This window comes from Archocentrus centrarchus, chromosome 8 (genome assembly GCF_007364275.1).
Source record: "Archocentrus centrarchus isolate MPI-CPG fArcCen1 chromosome 8, fArcCen1, whole genome shotgun sequence".
NCBI lineage: Eukaryota > Metazoa > Chordata > Actinopteri > Cichliformes > Cichlidae > Archocentrus > Archocentrus centrarchus.
The window spans coordinates 13,922,497-13,945,322 of NC_044353.1; the positions used below are offsets into that span (position 1 = coordinate 13,922,497).

At 43.6% G+C, this 22,826-nt stretch overlaps 1 protein-coding gene across 2 annotated transcripts; it reads left to right on the plus strand.

Annotated features, from left to right (window-relative positions):
* The first annotated feature begins 862 nt into the window (after window positions 1-862).
* Window positions 863-14,950, plus strand: pecam1a (platelet and endothelial cell adhesion molecule 1a). Of its 2 annotated transcripts, none has more exons than XM_030736850.1 (15): window positions 863-983; window positions 1,097-1,120; window positions 2,078-2,371; window positions 3,673-3,969; window positions 4,043-4,306; window positions 4,428-4,709; window positions 5,261-5,560; window positions 5,647-5,925; window positions 6,161-6,293; window positions 6,401-6,465; window positions 6,611-6,664; window positions 6,867-6,956; window positions 7,035-7,091; window positions 7,710-7,732; window positions 14,671-14,950. In XM_030736850.1, the coding sequence occupies exons 1-15, from the start codon at window positions 932-934 to the stop codon at window positions 14,809-14,811; spliced, it is 2,355 nt and encodes a 784-aa protein (XP_030592710.1). In that variant the 5' UTR covers window positions 863-931; the 3' UTR covers window positions 14,812-14,950. The 2 variants fall into 2 exon arrangements, with proteins under 2 accessions (XP_030592710.1, XP_030592711.1); XM_030736851.1 differs by having other exon boundaries at window positions 14,674-14,950.
* Window positions 14,951-22,826: the final 7,876 nt, after the last annotated feature.

Below are 22,826 nucleotides of genomic sequence, written 5' to 3' on the forward strand. Positions count from 1 at the left end.
TTGTTTTTTGAGCATCTATGAAGACTGACCCACTTTTCTTAAGTGGCCACCAGAGGAACTTCAGTTTTTCATGCCTCCAGCTTTGCTTAATTTTTGGATCAACTGTCCCTTGAAGACAGGGGGGGGGGGCATGATCATTAAAAATGTTTTGAAGCATGACTTGTGCCACCTGTGAGCAGCAAATAACACAGTTCTCTTCGAAGAATGAGAGAAAGAGAGAGAGAGATGGCAGAGTAACCAGTGTACCAGATATCAGTATGAATAATCTGGATAAATTAAAGTAAAATGGCTGTTGACTAGAAAACTCATACAAACACAGAACTCCAGTGATTGCACATGAAATCCAGAAGTTTGTAGGTTTTGGATGTTACCAGTGTAGATTCAAGGGGAACAAAATATGACTAATGACTATCTAGTATGGCACATTTTAAACACATGAACTCAATGTGGTTTCACAAAAATATATTTGCTTGTCTTGAGGACAAAATTCAGGGGATTTCAGGGGCTAACTTTATCTGAAGAACAGCAGTGCTCTCTCTCTCTCTTCACTGTATTAAAAATGTCATAGATTATAGTTCAAGATGGTTCTCATTGCTTGAATTATGCTCAAAAGAAGGAATCCCGTCCATGTGTTTTGTACCCAAGACCTTTGAAGGATGTGAGAAGACTTAAACTTTTCTTCATGTTGTTGAATTTTCTCTTCTTTCAACCTAATAATAGAAACAGCAAAGTCAATGGTACAGAGCCTGAGGAAATAATGGCCATTTCCTGTTTGATAAGACGAGGAATACCCTTAGCAACGCCGCTGCCTTCTATTCGCTCCACCTCTTCCTAAGTAAAAAGTCCTCCCTTGTCTGTCTGACTGCCCTTTCTGGCCTCTGTCCTTGCAGATGTGTCTTAGTCTTTCAGCAGCAAACTACTTTCACCCAAGATGGGTTCCAGACCCCCCGGCCTGCTATTCCTAACTAGCCTCCTACACATCTGTAAGAACCCACCCTAAGGATGAAGGATGTTACGTTTGTGTAAATGTGATCTGATTTTCACCTGAGTTTGTTTTTTTTCCTACTCTCTCTGTTTTTTTTTGCTTCAAATACAGGGCATTGTGTCGGAGGACAGGGGTGTAAGTATAGCTGCATTACCCTTCTGATTTTGTAATACTTGGTCTAGGGGGACTGCAGTTTACACAGCACTGTAATAGTTAAGGTTTTCCAGTCCTCTCTGTGTTCAACAAAAATGCTATTTTTACACCAAAAAAGTGATTTTTTTTTTATTTTTTATTTTTAACTGTCAGGTGATGGGTAATCTTTCATTCAGCTTCTATTTGAATGAATTTCACACATTTTTATAGTTTACAGAAGGAGATACAAATTCTAAAATATTCTTATTTTCTTTTTGCATGAAAGAACATCACCAGAACTCTTAAATGGGTGATCATAAAGTAGATACCATCTTAATAGGACACCTTTTCGCTGAAACAAATGCAAACTTTTAAATGCCAGGGTCTCTGAAGCTACTTTAGATACTTTAGGTAAGATGTCACTTTGTTGCTATTAAAGTGGCATCTTATTGATTTATACTCTGGAGATGCTGGTGGGGCAGATGTTGTCACCATCAGAGATAGCAGCTAGGCTGGGTGTTTCTTGTTATTTCCAGCTAACCAGGTGTGTTGTACTATTTCTCACCGCGGCAGGAATGTGCAGGAATGTTCACTGCCTTAGTCACTTTACATCACTGAGTCAAACAGCACTAACAGCAATAGGCTACTGTTAGGATGTGGACTAAGTGATTGTTTCCACTTTCACTGTGCTGATGTTGCGGAGGGAGAACCGAAGTTTGAATGAATCCACACAGTGTTCCCAGGGGATGTAAAGGGTCAGCACTGTTTCATAAGGTGTTTTCCTTCCTCCAGTTACTCCTTTGTACTGCAGCTTGTGGACCAGGAAGCTCCTTCCCATAGTCTTAACCTGACGCTCGCATTGTGTTAGTGGTTCAGTCCCTGATGCTTGTTAAATATTTTTTTTTTCCCCGCATCCAACTTCATGTTTGTGTGTCTGTGTGTGATGTTTGGGAACTGCAGCATACATCATAGATCGTGTTGGCCTCACAGTCGAACCCAGAAACACAGTTCAGAGCGGGACACCGGTGAGGCTACGCTGCCAGGTCAGCGTCAGTCACAGCAACATCCCTCACCTGATACACAGTTTCCAGTTCACACAGGACGATGTTCCTATCTACTCCAGCAACGTCACAAAAGACACAGTCGTATATGAGATCAACCCAGCCAGAGCTGCCGACTCTGGAAACTATGAATGTCGAGTCGCAGTCAAGGACAAAAGCAAAACCAGCACCAGCCAGAAACTGGATGTGACAGGTAGAGTTTATGATGAAACCACTGCTTTTAGTTTTACTTGTTTTAACAGGTGTAATATTGTTGCATTTGTCTTTTTTTCATTTAGGTTACAGTTATATCAGTGGCTAAATTAAAGGTGTTGGTACTGAGAAGAAAAAAAAGAGTCCACAGATAATAACAACTGTGAATGATCCTTTCAGTTTAACAAACTGCTTTAAAACAACCAGCCAACAGCGCAGCATTCTCCAGTAGGTAGGCATAACAACATAACAAGGTGCAAAGCAGCCAGAAGAGAAAGACCAGATTAGAGAAACACCTGAAACAGCCAGACCAGCTCAGGAATATTTCTTGGACAAAACTGAAAATATATAGAAGCCTTGTAATTGTTCATAATCAGGATATACAACATCGTCTGTAACACATATTGTGATGCATGCCACCAAGTTACTGTTTTTATTGATGATGTGACAATAGAAGCTGGATACATTTTGTAGCTGTGGGAATGTAGAATGTGCTCAGATTCACCCAAATGGTCCAAATCAAACTCCAAAAGCAGCCCCGGAGTTTTTGAAGGTAAAGAAGAAAAAGATCCTGCAGCGGCTGAGTCAAGCACATTGTCTCAGCCTAATCAAGCTGATGAGCTGTGCTGAAGACAAAGCAGAAAGGCAGGAAGGAAACAGCAACAACAGAAGACAGCTGCAGCAAGGGCCCGGCAAAGCATTGCTAACCAGGAAACCCATTTTAGGCAGGCTTGCCTGTCCAATGTGTAATGACATTTGAGCCCTTAAAAACCGACAACTGTGCTGCATTTTCTACACATTTTGTGTGATATTTTAGTTCAGCCCCTCAACTTAAAACTCTTGGTGTCATATCCAAAATGCTGACAATTGTGTAAGTGCTTCAAATATTTCTGGACCTAATTATATGTAGTATAATATGAAAAAAAATATATAACTATAAATAATATACATACTTGAACTTTTTTAATTTGTCTTCAAATGTGTGAGCTATAAAACCACACTAGAAGGTCTTCACTGAATTGTGTTTTGGTAATAAAGTAGTTTCTCACATCCAAGTATATGTCTCATATCCACACAGGAAAAATCTTCTTCTTTCGGCTGCTGTCTTCTTCTGTCACACCAACCCTCTGCGTGTCCTCCTTCACTGCAACCATGAATCTTCTCTGTGGTCTCCCGCGTTTCTTCCTGCCTGGCAGCTTCATATTCAGCATCCTTTGTCCAACATATTCACTATCCCTCCTTCAAACAAATGTACTTTATATATCTGAATGTCCTTTTAACTGTCAGGATTCCTTTCCTCAGGCTTGCAGATCCCCACTCTACATTTGGATACTCCTTCATTCTATGAGAATGAGGAGTTCAAAGCCACCTGCAGTGCTCCTGAGGAGAAAGGACCCCTCACTTTCCGGTTTTACAAGAGATTTAGGTCCGGAAAACCTGAGATAATAAAGCATCTATCACCAGGGGGGAACTCATCAACGACCACGCTAAGACTGAGTCACATTGGAAATGGCTTTCTGTACTGTGGCTATGAAATCAACTTGGTTTCCGGGACCCGTCAGTCCAACAAAAGCAAAGAGATTCCAGTGTTAGTCAAAGGTAATTATTATCATGGAAAACTCAAATTGCTTAAGGAAGAATGTGTCTGATTTTTCTGATTTTTGTCTCACAGCACTCCACATTACCCCCATCATGAATGTGCTTCCCACCAGTAATGTCTCTGAGGGTGATCTCATAGAGGTGGTCTGTAAAGTTGTGAACCCTCCAAGAAACACTGAAGTATTCCTAACAAAGGACAAAGCGATCCTCAAGCAGGCCAAAGCTGGAGCACTGACACATACATTTACTGTTCAAGAAGGTGACTCTGGAGAGCTTGTGTGCAAAGCGGAGTGGGGTAGTGTGCAGAAAGAAGCCTCTCTAACAATCACAGTCAAGGGTGAGCATTGAGTTTTTCCATTCTATCACATTAAAGCCTTGTCTGTTATTAAAATAATAATAATAATATACATGGCATAAAGATTATATATTTTTTAATTTTTGTTTTCTAATTCCAACAGAACTGTTTTCAAAGCCACGGCTGGCTGTGAAGCCCACAGACATATTTGAAGGAGACCGCTTCAAAGTGACCTGCTCTGTTTCCATTTATGATCCCGAGAAGATCGAAAGTGAAGCCATGCAGTTCTCGATCTACAAAGATAACGTTAAAGTCGCAGGTGCTGACACATATATGACTGTGGCACGGCCTTCTGCAAATGGCAACTACACCTGTAGAGCCAATTATGCTTCTCTGAAACACACTATTATGAAGGAAAGCCAAACACATACTGTTAAGGCCAAAGGTGAGTAATCAGAGGCACAAAAATTCAAATTAAGGCACACAGACTTTTGTTAATCCTGCAAACGCTTTATGTTGTTACAATAAAGATGTGGGACAGGATTTATCTTTGTGCCCATACATGTAATGTGTCAGTCTGTTGGTCAGTTCACTACTTTGGTTTAGGTTTAATATTTATTTAGAGGGATTTGGAGACATTTCTGTCTCTGAAAAGGGAATGCAAATGTCTGACACTGAATGCTCTTCAACCCATCATCTCAAAATTATAAAGTCTACGTGACATCAGACTGAGCCAGTGTGAGAAAGCTGGTGATTACTGCTCGGTGAATTCAGGCATTATTTGTCCTTCCTCCTTCCTGCACGCTCTATCCAGTTGGCTCTTTTCTCTAAACCAAACAGAGCATTACCAATACAATGATGGGAACTTAACATCAGCATATCAGCATTGCGAGCATAACAGCATTTATCTCAAAGCTTTGCCATGCAGCATCAGAGTTGCCAGCATGGCTGCAGAGTCACAGTCTTGTTTAACTTTGTCTCATTTCTCATTCCCAGTTGCTGTTTCTGAGCCCGTGCTGGCTGTGGAGGGAGGTACACTGTTGTTGGGAAAGCCCTTCCAGTTGAGCTGTTATTGCAAGAGAGGCACTCTGCCCATTGAATACACCCTGTTCGTCCCTCGCAAGCCAAATGAGAACAAAACTGTGAGGATGCCGGGTGAAAAGGCTATCTTCAACCTCCCACCCTTCACTGAAAGGTCAGACTTAAAAAACATTCTTTGCCATGCAAGAAACAGTCAGCAGAAGCCTCCAGTGATAGGAACAGGACAGCAACTATTGAATTCAACCAACATCAGAGGTTTGTTGGATCAATGGCCATGAAATCAATCAAACTGATATAAAACATGTTGAGCCCAAATGTCACACATATGTTTCTCTGTGCAGAGCCTGTGTCAAAACCACAGTTGACCACTATTCCTAGAATTGGGGACATCTCTGAGGGGTGCAACATGAGTCTTGTCTGCTCCGTTCAGAGAGGAAGTCCTCCCATTAACTTTACCTGGTACAGTGAGACAAAGGGTTTCCTTCATTCCCGAACCTCCTCGGAACAGAAAGAATCCTACAGCATGGACAATGTCAGAGGAGATCATAGTGGAGGATACTACTGTGTGAGCACAAACCCAGCTGGAGAGACCCAACAGAGTGCCACCATCATAATTGGAGGTGTGTGTTTTATCTTCAGTTAATAGCTCTGTGTGTGTGTGTGTGTGTGTGTGTGTGTGTGTGTGTGTGTGTGTGTGTGTGTGTGTGTGTGTGTGTGTGTGTGTGTGTGTGTGTGTGTGTGTGTAATAGCTTTGGGGCAGAATGAAGTGTTGTGAGTACATTTTTATTGCTGTTTTGTAATCAAGTTATAACCAATCCTATCCATCACCTTCTCTCATTCAATTGTGTTCTGCAGTGAAGATGGCTGGCTGGAAGAAGGGTCTTATTGCAGTCTTTTGCATCCTCTTCATACTGGCCTTTATCTTCATCCTTTTCTTCAAAAAACGCCTCCCTAGATTAAAGAAAAGAGGACCTGTCGCCCTGTTAGTGTAAGTAATATTGCTCATGTTCTTATCAGTATTTTAAAGGTTGGTTACCAGGGTATGGCGCCCACACATCCTCCTGTTGTGTACCCTTTCTGTTTACTTTGTTTCAGGAAGTCAGCCGGCACCAAAGTAGAGCGGCTGAGCCTCACCCAGGCAGAGTACAATGAAGCAAATGGTAAAGCTTCACATTCTAGTGCAATGTTTGCAACGCAAAGCAAACTGTACTCAACAGAAACGCACACTAAATAAATATTAAACAAATGTTGTCTCGATTGATTCTGAAGCATTAAAGCAGTGCTGTGTTTGTCCTCTCTGTGCAGCAACTCCAGGCATGATCGGGAAAAGTATTTGGAGTGAGCATGCATCAGTCTCTGGTACGCAGAGTAAATTTATTATTTTTTTTTTTATTTTAACTGCGATCAAATCTCAGAAAGACGCCAAAACCAACCATATGTTAATTTTGCATATGTGGCAGTCAGAACATCACGGCCCTTTTTTTTATTAATAATGCAAAATTTCACAAATAAAAACATAAATGTTATGTAGTTTAAGTTTGCTCATTTCATTGTGTTACAGATTCTGATGACAATAGTGGTACAAATACTTCAGAAAAGCCAGAGCCTCAGTACAGTGAGGTGCAGCTAAGACAGGCAGATCCAAACAAAGGTGAGACTGTCTCTGAATTTTAAATTGTTGTGATTTGACTTTTCAAAGCTCGGCCTAAAATATTGTATTCCATGTCAGTTCCAGAGGAACAGGACACAGGCACGGTGTATAGTGAAGTACGTAACTCCCAGCAAGGTATGATTAACATCCTGTTCTTCACACAGACCTCTTTTCTACTACACGATGAGAGAAATCAGGTCATTAGGAAAAAAGCAATCACCAGGAAACAGGATCAACCCCAACTGTAAACATCTTCATTGTTACTGAAAGAATGTAGCATTAAAACAGAAGCCCCAGTCCCCTAGGTGTCCATTTCCTGCTTTCGTCAAAGAGAACTTCCTGTTGTTACAACAGAGTCATACAGTGTGTGCATCTGTTAAGGCTAAGTAAGCAAAATGCCTGATTGTTTGAAATTTATTGTCCATTGTTCAGTTTTACTGCTATTACCTAATAACTGATGTAGCACAGTTCAATTCAGTTTTATTTATATACCACCTCATCACAACTTAAGTCATCTCAGGACACATTACACAGAGGACTTAAGAACTTAATGTATTATATGGAGAAACCAAATTATCTGAATTGAAGATGTAAACTAAGAAGAATGTACAGTATGAATGTGTGTGATGTGCGCTCTGTTTTCTTGGGAATAGAGAGCTCTTCATGGAAGTGCTAAAAACTAAAACAGCCCTTATTTAATCCTCACACACATCTTTCATTTCCTGAGCTTGTCCTCTGGCTTTGTTTTTGCAGGTGTCCGAACGCTGCCTGATGGTGTAAGTATGCACACGTCATGCACACACTCACTATGCTTGCACATACTACCGACGGGGGGCGCACACACACACACACACACTCATGATTGCATTGTGTCTTTGCTCAGCAACACTGCACAATAAGTGGAAAACCTGTGCAGTCAGTTTTTATTGTTTGTAGACGGGTATTATAGTAAGTGTTATATTAGTGTGGTATAAGTGTTATATTTCATGTAATACTCAGCACTTTAATGGTTTATCATGTTGCTGCACAAATTCATGATGATTTGTAGGCAATAAGATGGGAAATGTCATGGAAAGAAGCTTCGGATTTGGCAGTAACTCCATTTTTGCCCATCACATTCGGTTTACTCATTAGGAAGAGGACTGTGATAGCAGCTGTTTAACCTCTTCTGTGCTTCTGGAGGAGCTTTCAAGAGTTTGAAGAAACAACCCTGATAACATGATAGAATACTTGGCAGCTAAGTGCTGATGAGTCTGAGGACTTGTAACAGCACTCCTTTGAGACTGTTACAGTGCCTCCTGCCCCTTCATGTTATCACGACATCAAGTGATGAATAATAATCTGAATATCTAAATATTCAGATGATTTAGATATTTCCATGTATGTTTATATATGGAAATAGAAGGCAAAAACAGAGTTGGTATGATTCTAATGAGTATCAAAGTCGATATTTGGTGTGACCACCTTTATTCTTCAACACAGCCTGAACTCTCAGGCAGCTTTCTTGTTGTTTCTTTAAGCAGTCTTCAGGAATAGTTCTCCAGGCTTCTTGTAGGACATTCAAAGCTTTTCTTTGGATGTTGGCTGCCCTTTGTTCAGTTCTCTGTTGAGATGATCCCACATTACTTCGGTAACACTGAGGTCTGAGCTCTAGGGCTCTAGGAAGCATTGTGCATTATGTGTTTTTCTATGCAGGCATGCTTTTACTGATATGGCAGTGTGTGTGGGATTATATTGTGATGCTGAAAAATTAAGCTGTTAACAATCAGATGCTTTCCACATGGTGAATGGAAGTCTGATGGTGCTTTCCTGTGTTGATAATTTCATCCATTTTATTTTTGCTGGAAGGACATGACTTTCAGACATAGTTCATCTGCTGTAGATAATGTTTTTAGACCTGCCTGCAAAAAAGGCTGCTAGCAACAAAGTGCCTAAAGATACAGTTTCAGTTTGGTTCTTTGCTAAGTTTTCTGTTATGTTTACATGCAGCACTAGTTCATCCTTTGAATGATTCATAGGTCAGTGTTCAGTGGCTTAACAAACAAAAAAAAAAACTGGTACAAATGGTCAGGTACAAGGACTGAGAGAAGAAAAACTCTGAAAGACCATCAGAAAGCCTGGAGAACTATTGCTCAAGACCACTTTAAAAATGACAAGAAAGTCTGGCTACTTAGAAGCAAAATCTAAAGAAATGCATGGTGGCTTTTGCACGGTACTGTACAGTGTATCACAAAAGTGAGTACACCCCTCACATTTCTGCAGATATTTAAGTATATCTTTTCATGGGACAACACTGACAAAATGACACTTTGACACAATGAAAAGTAGTCTGTGTGCAGCTTATATAACAGTGTAAATTTATTCTTCCCTCAAAATAATTCAATATACTGTAGGAGTCGGTGGAAGGAGACACAAGCCGGTATGTGGTCTCAGCTTTATTAGGAAAAACTCACAACAACTCAACTCCAAATATAACTCCTCAAAAGGAGGAGTCAAGCCCTTTTATCCTAGGCCTCTCTCTCCCGCCTTTTCCCTATCTATTCCGGTCTCTCTCTTCGCAATAAGAGCTTGGGGCATTCTGGTGTGAAATGTGCATATATGTGGCCACCACACAGGCCCCCCCTGAACACACAGAATGGCAAACAATACAATAATAAAAACAGCAACCATTTTAACTCAACATAGCAAAAATAAAATACCACATCAAGAGTATCTCCTAGGGGGTTTAACAAGGCGGCCACTACGGCTGTGCTTGGCGACCACAGGTGGTGAAAACGAGGGAGGGGCATAGCCCCGACTACGGCGAGACTGCCCCCTCGCAGGGGAAAAAACAGCAGCTGGGGGCAGGTCCTCCGAGTGAGGCATAGAAACGGGAGGACGACCGCGGCGCGGAGGTTGGGCCAACTCAATAGGACCATCCGGAAACATGTGAGCAGGCTTAAGGCGATCCACCGAAACCCGCTCCTGACGACCTCCCAGCTCAACCAAAAAATCCTTAGGTCCCACCTCTAGCACACGGAATGGACCATCATAAGGAGGTCGAAGTGGAGAACGGTGCGCGTCATGGCGGATAAAAATGTACTTGGCAGACATCAGGTCCTTTGGCACATATGACTGTGGAAGGCAGTGATGCGCCGCTACTGGGGCCAAAAACCTATCATTCCCCGGGAAAACCGGCCCGCTCCTTTTGTCAGCCCCCGAAGCAGGTGCACCAGGAAGGAATTCCCCTGGAACCCTCAAAGGCTGGCCCAGGACCAGCTCGGCTGAAGAAGACTGCAGGTCCTCCTTAGGTGTCGCACGCAGGCCCAGCAGGACCCAAGGAAGGCGGTCAACCCAGCTGCTGTCCACCAGCGCAGCCCGTAAGGCAGCCTTCATGGTACGGTGGAACCTCTCGCAAAGGCCATTGGCCTGCGGGTGGTACGCGGTAGTGCGATGGAGTCTGACGCCAAGGTTCTCCGCCACAGCAGTCCACAGCTCAGACGTGAACTGAGGACCCCTGTCAGATGTCAAGTCAAGCGGTACGCCAAACCGAGATACCCAGGAGGAGACGAACGCACGAGCAACATCTGCTGAGGTGGTTGACGCCAAAGGAACTGCTTCAGGCCACCGAGTCGTCCTGTCCACCATTGTCAGGAGATGGGTGAAACCCCGGGAAGGGGGAAATGGACCTACCAGGTCTACATGGACATGTTCGAACCTTCTCTGTGGTATGGGAAAGTGCTCCAGAGGGGATTTGGTGTGTCGTTGCACTTTGGCGCGCTGACAAGCAACACATGAGGAAGCCCACGCCCTGACCTCTTTCCGGAGGCCGGGCCACACAAACTTGGCCCCTACCAACTTAACTGAGGCTTTAACTCCTGGGTGCGAAAGAGAATGAACTGCCTCAAAAACCCGCCGACGCCAGCAAGCAGGAACCAAGGGGCGAGGCCTGCCCAATGAGACGTCGCAAAGTAGGGTTACGCCCCTATCCTGAAATGAGACATCTTCCAAACGCAAACTGGACTCGGCCGCCTTAAAAGCCTGAATCTCCGTATCCGTAAGTTGGTCGGCAGCCATGGCAGAGTAGTCCACTCCCAAATGCACAGAACTAACCTGCGCCCTGGACAGACAGTCAGCCACCCGATTACACTTGCCGGCGACGTGCTGAATGTCAGTGGTAAACTCTGAAATAGCAGAAAGCTGCCGTTGCTGCCGTGCAGTCCATGGTTCTGAAACCTTTGCCATGGCAAATGTGAGAGGTTTGTGGTCTACAAAAGCGGTAAAGTCACGGCCCTCAAGCAGGAACCGGAAATGACGCGTCGCGAGAAAAAGGGCAAGGAGCTCCCTGTCAAACGTACTGTACTTTCTCTCCGCATCCCGAAGCTTCCTGCTAAAAAAGGCGAGGGGCTGCCAAGCACCACCCACCCATTGTTCGCACACGGCCCCGACTGCAAAATCGGAGGCATCGGTAGTAAGGGCAACAGGCGCCTCGGGAGACGGGTGGGCCAGCAGGGCAGCGTTGGCAAGAGCAGCTTTGGCACTGTCAAATGCCTGCACCCGCTCAGGTGTCCACTCTATCTCTTGGTTGCCTTTCTTGCCCTTAAGTGCATTGTACAGAGGGTGCATGAGGTGAGCAGCCCGGGGGATGAAACGGTTATAAAAGTTCACCATCCCCAAAAACTCCTGCAGGGGCTTCACTGAGGAAGGGCGCGGAAAAGCAGAAACCGCCTCCACCTTAGCGGGCAGGGGAAACGCCCCTTGGGGCGAAACGAGGTGTCCCAAAAACTCTATGGCCGGCAGACCGAACTGGCATTTAGCTGGATTCACAATCAAACCGTGCTCACTGAGACGCTCAAACAACTGGCGGAGGTGCACTGAATGCTCCGCGGCGGAAGGGCTGGCAACCAGTATGTCATCCAGATAGACGAACAAAAATGGCATACCACGCAAAACGGAGTCCATGAGGCGCTGAAACGTCTGTGCCGCGCCCTTCAGACCGAAGGGCATTCGCAAAAACTCGAAAAGGCCAAAAGGAGTGATAACCGCGGTCTTGGGCACATCACGCGGATGGACAGGAACCTGATGGTATCCCCTCACCAAATCCACCTTTGAAAAAATAGTTGCCCCCGCAAGATGAACCGAAAAATCTTGAATGTGGGGAACCGGGTACCTGTCATTAGTCGTCGCATTATTAAGGCGCCTAAAATCCCCACAAGGGCGCCACCCACCGTCAGCTTTAGGGACCATGTGCAACGGGGACGCCCACGGGCTGTTTGAGCGGCGCACAATACCAAGGCGCTCCATGTTTGCAAACTCCTCCCTGGCTATCGCTAACTTCGCGGCATCGAGACGGCGTGCACGCGCAAAAACCGGCGGACCCACAGTGGTAATGTAATGCTCCACACCATGTTTAGCTACGGCTGCAGAGAAGGTGGGAACCGTGAGGGTGGGAAACTCGGCAAGCAAACGCTGGTACTCATCACCTGTGGCAAGCATGTTAGCGAGGGGCAGGGGGCGAGGACTACCAAGTGTACAGGGGTAGGTATCAAAAGACACAGCATCTATCAAGCACCTATTAGCTACATCGACCAACAACCTGAAAGCACACAAGAAATCAGCGCCGAGTATAGGTACTGACACAGACGCTATCACAAAGTCCCAGTTAAACTGACGTCCCTTGAAACACACAGTCACCAACCTCATTCCATATGTGCGAATGGGGGTACCGTTCGCCGCGTCCAGCAGGGGTCCGTGACATTGTCCCAAGGCGTCCGCAGCTGAAGCCGGCATGATGCTACGCTGAGCACCCGAGTCCACAAGCAGACGGCGTCCCGAAGCAGTGTCCTCAATGAAGAGCAGCTTGTCCGAGCTGCCAGCGCACACAGCTGCTAGTGAGCACCGGCCCTCTCGTTTCCCTGGTGCTGGAAGGTACACGGCGGAATGCAGCGCTTCGCCTTCACTCCGAACCGGCGATGATAGAAGCAGAGCACGCTCTCCTTCCTCCGGCGCTCTGCGACGGCGGCCACAGCACCAGCTTCTCTAGCCTCCGTCCCTTGTAGAGCCGCACTCGGTAAAAGTGCATGCACACCGGAATGCCTGGATGCCAGCAAAATCTTGTCCGCCTCTTCAGCTAGCCCGCGGTAATCCTTGGCCCGTATCAGAGCGGAGCTGGCTAGCGCGGTGCGCACGGGAGGGGGGAGCTGGCGCAGGAACAGATGCGTAAAGAGAAACGAAGCGTCGCCCGGGCCGAGCAGAGCCAGCATGTGCTCCATCAGCTCGGAGGGTTTACCATCTCCCAAGCCATTCAGGGACAACAGGCGATCAGCCCGCTCTTCGTCTGAAAGCTGATAAATCCGCAGCAGGTTCTCCTTCAGCGCTCCATACTTGTTAGCAGGCGGCGGGTCCCGGAGCAGTCCCATCAGCCGGCGGGTAGAAGCAGAGTCCAGCGCCGCGACGACATGGTAATACTTGGTGTCGTCTGAGGTGATCCCGCGGAGGTGAAACTGGGCCTCCACATGCTGGAACCAAGGCTCTGGATCGTGCTGCCAGAACTCCGGGAGCTTGACCGTGGCCGCAAAAATAGCGGGAGAAACGGCGGCGGCTGGTGAGGAAACGGCGGCGGCTGGTGAGGAAACAGCGGCCGCTGAGCTGTCGTCAGCAGACATGTTCTTTAGTCGGGGTCACCAATGTAGGAGTCGGTGGAAGGAGACACGAGCCGGTATGTGGTCTCAGCTTTATTAGGAAAAACTCACAACAACTCAACTCCAAATATAACTCCTCAAAAGGAGGAGTCAAGCCCTTTTATCCTAGGCCTCTCTCTCCCGCCTTTTCCCTATCTATTCCGGTCTCTCTCTTCGCAATAAGAGCTTGGGGCATTCTGGTGTGAAATGTGCATATATGTGGCCACCACAATACAGTCATTAATGTCTAAACCAGCGGCAACAAAAGTGAGTACACCCCTAATGTACTCACTTTTGTCCAAATTGAGCACTGCTTGTCATTTTCCCTCCAAAATGTCATGTGACTCGTTAGTGTTACTAGGTCTCAGGTGTGCATAGGGAGCAGGTGTGTTCAGTTTTGTAGTACAGCTCTCACACTCTCTCATACTGGTCACTGAAAGTTCCAACATGGCAAAGAACTCTCTGAGGATCTTAAAAGACGAATTGTTGCTCTACATGAAGACTGTTACATAAGCTGCACACAGACTACTTTTCATTGTGTCAAAGTGTCATTTTGTCAGTGTTGTCCCATGAAAAGATATACTTAAATATGCAGACATGTGAGGGTTGTACTCACTTGTGTGATACACTGTATCTGTTAGTGAAATTCAGTTAACAGCTTTTACGGCGGCCTAACTGAAGTTGGAGCTTTCTAAGTTCATCTTTTATTTCTGTATTATTTTCCTTTTAATTTGTGCCACATTTCATAATTCTGTGCAGTGAGCCTTCTGCTTACCTGCAGGAAACTGCCAAGAAATTCTTAGGAACGCATTTCTAAAAAGTGCCAATGCACACTACTGTTATTTTCACATTTTGCTTTTGTCTACAAAAAAAAAAAAAAAAAATTTAACTGTTAATCCAAAACCAGGTTTTCACCCTTCAACTGAAGCTCTGCCTGTTGATCAGTCCCAGTACTTTAGCATGAGGAGTCAGCCTGTCATGCTGATTGATGTGGGTATAGTGATCCAGTGAAAATAAGGGCTATTTTTTTAATCCATACAACCGTCATGTTTCAGCAGGTGTCAGTGGAATATGCAGAACTGAATCATGACACCGATCACCACAGTGACCCAAATAACCATGGTTACCATGGCGTTAATGATGACCACACAGATGACAACAGTGTTAGCATGAACAGCACTGTCAATGGGGAATGACTCAACTAGAATATTTGTTCTCATATTTATCCAGCTTGTGGCTCAGAGTCTTTGTGCGCACAGATCTCATAAGCTCATTTTTTCAGTAATGCTTTGAAAAGTATTCCACACTGTACATGTACTTGCTTTGATCAGTAAATAAATGGTTTTGTTAAATGTGTTTCTCTTTCTTTTTTCACTGGAATGGGAAAAGGAAAAGTCATTGAGATGTGTGTCTTTCCAGCTGCAGGGTAAGAGGTCTTTCTCAGCAGCAGAGTAGTGATATGAACCTCTTCTGTAATTTGGCTTGGAGTACATTCTGACTCCACTGCTGTTTGCAAGTCAGTGATCTCAGTTTGAAGCACTAGAGGGCAGGTTTCAGGCAGCAGCACTGTGTGGAAACGCTGCTTTAATGTGAGAGGGGCTTTCTCTGCTGCCACCACATCCGGAGATATCAGTTTCATTTTCCATTATCTAAGATTTAATTGGAATTATATAACATGGACCTATTCAAGGTCTCCATGCACCAGATATGTTTTTTCAGGTCAGTCTCCTGTTGATTGAGCTCTTGTGAAGCTATGCAAATGCCCAAAGCTTTGTTGAGTGCACAACAGCAACAAAGCCTGCATACAGGATGCTTTGAGGTGTTTGGACTCCAGCATTTTATATTTGTTGGAATTAGCTGTTAGTTTTTCACTTGAGAAAGAAAATATGTGAAGAAAAATATGTGTATATATGAAGAAAATGAGTCAGAGCTGATTTTTCTGTTAATTTGTATGATATTGATTTATTATAAATTTAAGTAAATAATGTATTACAGTCAGAAAAACCACCTAGTGTTAAAGTAGTGGTTGCTCTTATTAACCATTTTGTTAAAGTTTGAAATAATGAGGTCATTGCATGTTAAAGTAATCCCTGTGTTCCTTATGCCACCAACCAAAAAGCTGCTCAAACCTCTTGAATTGAGTGACTTCACCAACACAGGTCCCCTTTAAAACTACAGAAATGTGGGTGTAAGTCAAGGTAATCGAGAACAGTCAGAGCTCAGTTCATTTTCTGCAATTTTGGTTTGGGGGCTGTCATATTCCTCCTCTCTTTTCCCTCATTTCATGCAACCACAACACTCCAGAATGAGCAGTAAATTGATGAAGAACCATCAGGTGGACATGCTGTATTAAGCACAATTTAGACTTCTTGCATTAAGTGTGTGACAGAGAGCTGAAATGAACAAAATCCCTTTTTTTTACAGCAGATATTTTGGCATTTGACAGCAGGAAAAGCTCTATTTGACACTTTTAAAAACAACTGTATTGTTTTGGTGACAGGGGACATGCTGAAATAGAGGCAGTGTCAACAAAAATCCCCAGTAAAAATACCTGCTTTAAAAAGGATGTTTACCAGGATCCTGAATCTGAGGCAGCTGTAGATTTGCTTGACTTCTTTCATTGGCATCAAACGTTCACGCTCCTCATTTTCACTTTATCCTGAAAACATGACACCTTGTGGATGCAAGGTTGTCACCCGTCAGCTGAGCAAATTACAAAGTGGCTGCTTTGAGAGCAAAGCAGTTTCACTTGATTTGTACCAACTGCTGTCGACAGTTTGGATTATGAGGCTCTGCTGTTTGACTGGAGGTTTTTAGGAACACTGCACAGCAGATTTGGGAATCAGTAACACCAACTAAGCTTCCACTACCAACTCGCACAACCTTTGATATCCATCCATCTGAATGTTGCATGTCTTTGGATTTGTGCAATTTGAGAAAAATATCTAAAGTCTCCTCCACCAGCACATCTAAACATTTTTCTATTCACTTCATGCAAGTGTACATATATGACACCAGGGTGTGGTACAATAGTTCCAGGGTTTCCATCATTTCCAACTCATAAGTGCTTGTGAACTGAATGATATGCATGCCTCCTGGCCTCTGCGGGGTCCTCAGAGGTGTTAAAATGACCGCCCAACTCTGCTCTGAGGATAGAGCAGCACCTCAGTCGATATTAATCAAATTACTTAACTAGGAGGATGAACTTGACATCAGAGAACAGTATATTCTGAGCTGCAGCGATCAGGCACTCTGGAACTGATACTGTGTTACATTAATATCAGACGTGTGAGTTATAAAGTATCATTAGAAATAAACTGGAGCTACTTTTGGCTCACCACCACAGAGGTGTTTGATTTGGCAGAGTTTTTTTGCTGGATGGCCGTCCTGATGCAGCCACAAAGGGATTTGTGTCTCCTCCCAGGACTAAACCATTTTTCACAGTATGTAAAACACTACACTATCAAGTATCTAAACTGCTGACATGTAATCAAACAGCAGACAGAGAAATTTGACTTATTTTTTATATTTGGATACATGGAAAGACAAGACCACAAAGTTACCAACACCCACTTTAACCTGAGTGTTTGCTATAAAACTGTGTGTGAGAGCTTGGAGTTCATTCCTACAGCTTATTTCAGTCACTGTACACTTTGTCCAAGGATGGTCCTGCTCTGCCTTCAGATGCTGAGCTGTATCAGGGGCAGCCTGAGGATTTACTACTGCTCCTAAATGATGTGTGAGCCCATGAGGTAACCCAACTGACCTTTTGGACTCCTATTAAAAGGAGGCATGTGGCACCACCCCCAGGGAGTAAAACAGTCACATGATCAGTACTTAGGGTATACATCATGCACTGGATAAGGAAAGGGGTTTGGCTATACATACATGTGTCAGGAGTGATAGATTAGTCTAGTAGGCCCAGTACAGTCTTCTGTCTACTTTCTCTTATTGCTGCACGTACGCTGTTTGTGTCTCAACCACGTAACCTGATCCAGCCCCTCGTTTATCTGGAGCACAACTCTTGAATTGCTATTGGCTGTTGTGCTAATATTAGCATAATGCCCCCTGTGAAATGCATTCTGGGAATATCCTGTCTTTGCCTTGGCCTTATGAAGCCAGTGCTGTTTCTGGTCCTCAGATGAATCAGTGAGGTCATTGTGTGGACCACAGCTTCCTTCTTCCTTCATTTTTGATATACAGAGGTCCCTATTCTCAATGTACTGTGTGTCTTTATATATTTGCACTCAAATAATTCCTCAAATTATCCTGTAGCCAGACCGACAGATTCATTGTAGGTACACTTCAATTGTGAGTGACAGAATCTAAGAAAAAATCCAGAAAATCACTTTGTATGATTAATTTGCATTTTATTGCATGAAATAAGTATTTGATCACCTACTATCAAGCAGGAATTCTGGCTCTCACAAACCTGTTATTTTTTCTTTAAGAAGCCCTCCTATTCTGCACTAATTACCCGTATTAATTGCACCTGTTTTAACTCGTTACCTGTATAAAGACACCTGGCAAACACTCACTCAATCACACTCCAACCCCTCCACAATGCCCAAGACCAAAGAGCTGTCTAAGGACACCAGGGACAAAATTATAGACCTACACAAGGCTGGGGTGGGCTACAGGACAACAGGCAAGCAGCTTGGTGAGAAAGTATCAACTGTTGGCGCAATTATTAGAAAATGGAAGAGACACAAGGTGACTGTCATCTTCCTCGGTTTGGGGCTTCATGCAAGATCTCACCTCATGGGGTAAGGATGATTCTGAGAAAGGTCAGGAATCAGCCCAGAACTACACGGGGGGACCTGGTCAATGACCTGAAGAGAGCTGGGACCACAGTCTCAAAGATGACCGTTAGTAATTCACTATGCCATCATGGATTAAAATCCTGTAGGGCACGCAAGATCCCCCTGCTCATGTCAGCAAATGTCCAGGCCCCTTTGAAGTTCACCAGTGACCATCTGGGTGATCCAGAGGAGGCATGGGAGAAGGTCGTGTGGTCAGATGAGACCAAAATTGAGCTTTTTGGTATCAACTCCACTAGCCATGTTAGGAGGAAGAAGAAGGATGAGTACAAACCCAAGAACACCGTCCCAACCATTAAGGGTGGGGGTGGAAACATCTTTCTTTGGGGGTGCTTTTCTGAAGAGGGGACAGGACGACTGCAGCGTATTGAAGGGAGGATGGATGAGGTCATGAGATTTTGGCCAACAAACCCCTTCCCTCAGTAAGAGCACTGAAGATGGATTGTGGCTGGGTCTTCCAGCATGACAATGACCCAAAGCACACAGCCAGGGCAACTAAGGAGTGGCTCTGTAAGAAGCATTTCAAGGTCCTGCAGTGGCCTAGCCAGTCTCCCGACCTGAACTCAATAGAAAACCTTTGGAGGGAGCTGAAACTCAAAGTTGCCCAGCAACAGCCCCAGAACCTGAAAGATCTGGAGAAGATCTGTATGGAGGAGTAGGCCAAAATCCCTGCTGCGGTGTGTGCAAATTTGGTCAAGATCTACAGCAGGGTTCTTCAACTCCAGGCCTTGAAAGCCCCTGTCCTGCAGGTTTTAGATGTGTCTCTGCTTCAACACACCTGAGTCAAATATAGAAGTCATTAGCAGGACTCTGGAGAACTTGACTGCATACTGAGGAGGTAATTCAGCCATTTGATTCAGGTGTATTGGATCAGGGACACATCTAAAACCTGCAGGACACGGGCTCTCGAGGCCTGGAGTTGAAGAGCCCTGATCTATGGTAAACATCTGACCTCTGTAATTGCAAACAAAGATTTCTGTACCAAATATTAAGTTCTGTTTTTCTATTGTATCAAATATTTATTTTGTGCAATAAAATGCAAATTGATTCTTTAAAAATCACACAATGTGATTTTCTGGATCTTTTTTTTTAATTCTGACTCTCACAGTTGAAGATAAAAATTACAGACCTCTCCATTCTTTGCAGGTGGGAAAACTTGCAAAATGGGCAGTGTATCAAATACTTATTTTCTCCACTGTATGTTTTTCTATGTTTTGCAGTAAACTTCTTTAATGTATGTTTGTGAGGTGTGTTTTAAAAAAAAAGTTCTCACACCAATTTTTACCCCAATAAGCAGATCCTGTAGGTTTGCTTTCCAGTGCAGGTGTTCATACGGTATTATTGATGTTGATATGGTATTATTATTATTGTGAGTTTATTTATTTATTGTCACACTAATTGGGTAAGGGTCACAGCTGCCACAGTTAAAGCATCAAATGCTTTGTCTTCCCATATAAGTTGAGTCGGGTTGTACAGACTTTAAAACAAACTTCTAAAACAGAGTTTTATATCGGATGGTTTTCAATGACCCATTTTTCTTCTTGACACGACACTCAGAATGTTTTGTGGGACATCATGCATAAGGCCACTTTGTGGAACCTATCTGGCCCTTGGTATTTCTGGAGAAGACCCTTGTGTGACATGAATGACATAATAAGGCGTTTATATAATGCGTATATATAATTTGCAGCTTCCTGATTGGAAAGGATCAAAGCTCGAGGCTGCAAGCTAAAGGCAGTCAGGGTCATGTGGTTGTCTAAAAGAATAATTCTCCATTGTCCTTTGTATGCTGAGTAAAGGTTACATTTAGTACATCCACCTGTTTGATGCCCTCCAGCTTTAATAGTTTAAGCTCTTCCAAATCCAGGAAATTAATTCTTCATAACCTTGAGCAACCTGGTCAGAAAAAGTGGAGGTTCACCGGACAGACGTCTTTTTCATGTTGAAACATACAGACTCATTGTGCAATCGTGCATCAAAAGATTAGACACATGTAAGGACATTTTTTAACCTCTGACCTTCTTTTCCATGAATGAGGGCTTCAGCTAAGGTAACCCTATCCTCCCACAAACTGCTCCCGCTTCCATCTGCTCTCAGTCTGATCCCTCATTCTCTCACTGTGCCCTGGACAGCTGCCGTGCCATGCTTTTAACTCTTGTGCAGGGAAGCATTCTTTACACAATGTCAGCAACAGCATCCCTCACAGACGTAGCAGCTTTATTATCAGATGTATTGTCCCTCATTCATTTATGACATTGGATGACATACTGATTGCTTTTCTAAACAGTCCCTGAATACTATCCTGAGATAGTTTTTAAAAGCTGTACTAGATGCCTTAGTAATGTGGGGCTACAAAGGCAAAAGAAGTATTTTTTTGTGGGCATATGCACATTCAGTAGGAATTTGGGTTTAACTTAACTGAGTTGTTGTATTTATGTACTCTATTATGTACACTTAATGCCACTTTGCTAGGTACACCTAGGGAATGGACCAAGATAGGGTCAGAATTTGGTGTAAACAACATGAAAGCAAGGATCCATCCTGCCTTGTATCAACGGTATAGGCTGCTGGTGGTGGTGTAATGCTGTGGGGGTATTTTCTTGGCACACTTTGGGCCCCTTAGTACCAACTGAGCATCGTTTAAACACCACAGCCTACCTGAGTATTGCTGCTGACAATGTCCATCTCTTTATGACCACAGTTTACCCATGGCTGATGGCTGCTTCCAGCAGGATAACACGCCATATCACAAAGCTCAAATCATTGTGTTCAAGTGGTTTCTTGAACATGACAATGAGTTCACTGGACTCAAATCTCAATCCAATAGAGCACCTTTAGGATGTGGTGAAACAGGAGATTTATGTTGTGGATGTGAAGCTGACCAATCTGCACAAACTGTGATGGTATCATGTCAATATGGACCAAAACCTCTGATGAATGTTTCCAGCATCTTGTTGAAAAGGAGGGTCCAACTTAGTACTAGCAAGGAGTAGTTAATAAAGTGTACACTCCCTGAGAGCAGAATGCAGTGTTCAATCAAACCCAGCAATTAGCAACTGTTATGTTTAAGTCTAAATTATATTCATGGCATTAATCAGAATCAGAATCAGAATCAGGTTTATTTTGGCCAAGTATGTTTACACACACAAGGAATTTGGTTCCGGTTGATAGTGTCTCTCTAGTATTATACAGTGTCCTATAATTTAATCAGTGAATTGAAACTATGTTAAACTACATGATACACAGATGAAAAGAACAGGGGTCTGATAAAATATATTATAAAAAAATGTGATTTTTTTATAATATATGAATTGTTGTTGTGAAACTTGGTTCTATTAGTTTTAAAACAGCATTATATTACAAAAAAAGCACTCAGTAATAATGAATATGGGCCATTTCTAATGGAAACTATGAGCTCGTGACTGGAGGGCTTCAGCAACTAAGAGTCCAGAGGCATGGAAATCACGAGGGTCACGCCATGTATGTAGGGCCAGATGGCAGTCGGGCTGCAGCAAAAACAGCTCAATTTACTTTTGCTTGGCTCATCTAATCTGCTCACAAGCTTCCATGTGGAGACTCATCGGTCAGTGAATCCCATTTGAGCTTGAAGTCAGAATACATATGGTATGTATATTTCAGCCAAAATTACCTTCAGGCAAAAATATCACAATCGAGAGAAGTTATCTGGCTGTTTTTCCAAAGTCACTGACTGACTGTGCTGCTGACTGAAAAGGAGAAGGTTATAGGGGGTGTGATGCGCTCCAGCAGTGATACTGTACATCACTGAATGAGACAAACTGTAGTAGGCAAGATATACATGGTATGATCAAAAAGTTCCAGAAATGGGCCTCCAAAAACTAAAACCTTCACTAATATAAGTTTGACCAATCTTTCAACTTAAGTGCATTTTCTCATGCACCTCTGGATCATTGTCAGTGCTGCTGCTATTTTTAGAGCAATCCATGGAAGTCCTGCTATGTCCCCTTGTACTTGTGTTTCTCCAGTGGCCACTGGATTGCCTCCAGCGCATCACAACAGTGATCTTCAATTTGATTTTCATTTCCAGGAAGTGGACAAAGTTGCAGGGAGGCAAATCTGACAAATGTTGTGGCCAAAAAAAAAAATAAAAAATTCAGCCAGTGCCTATGGAATTGGCAGTTTGCACATCTGGAAAGTCAACAGGCTGAAAGGTATATTCAGGTTTTAGAGCACATATGCTCCCATCCAGCATCCCAACTTTTTTTAGAATTGGAGTTGTAATTTTATGGCATAATACAGTTTTGTTATTTGGTCATCACAAAAAATTTAGAAGATAATAATTTGGAAGAGTTGTGATTATATTTCAATTTGTTTTAGACTTTTAATTATTGTGGATGTATAATTAGCTAGCT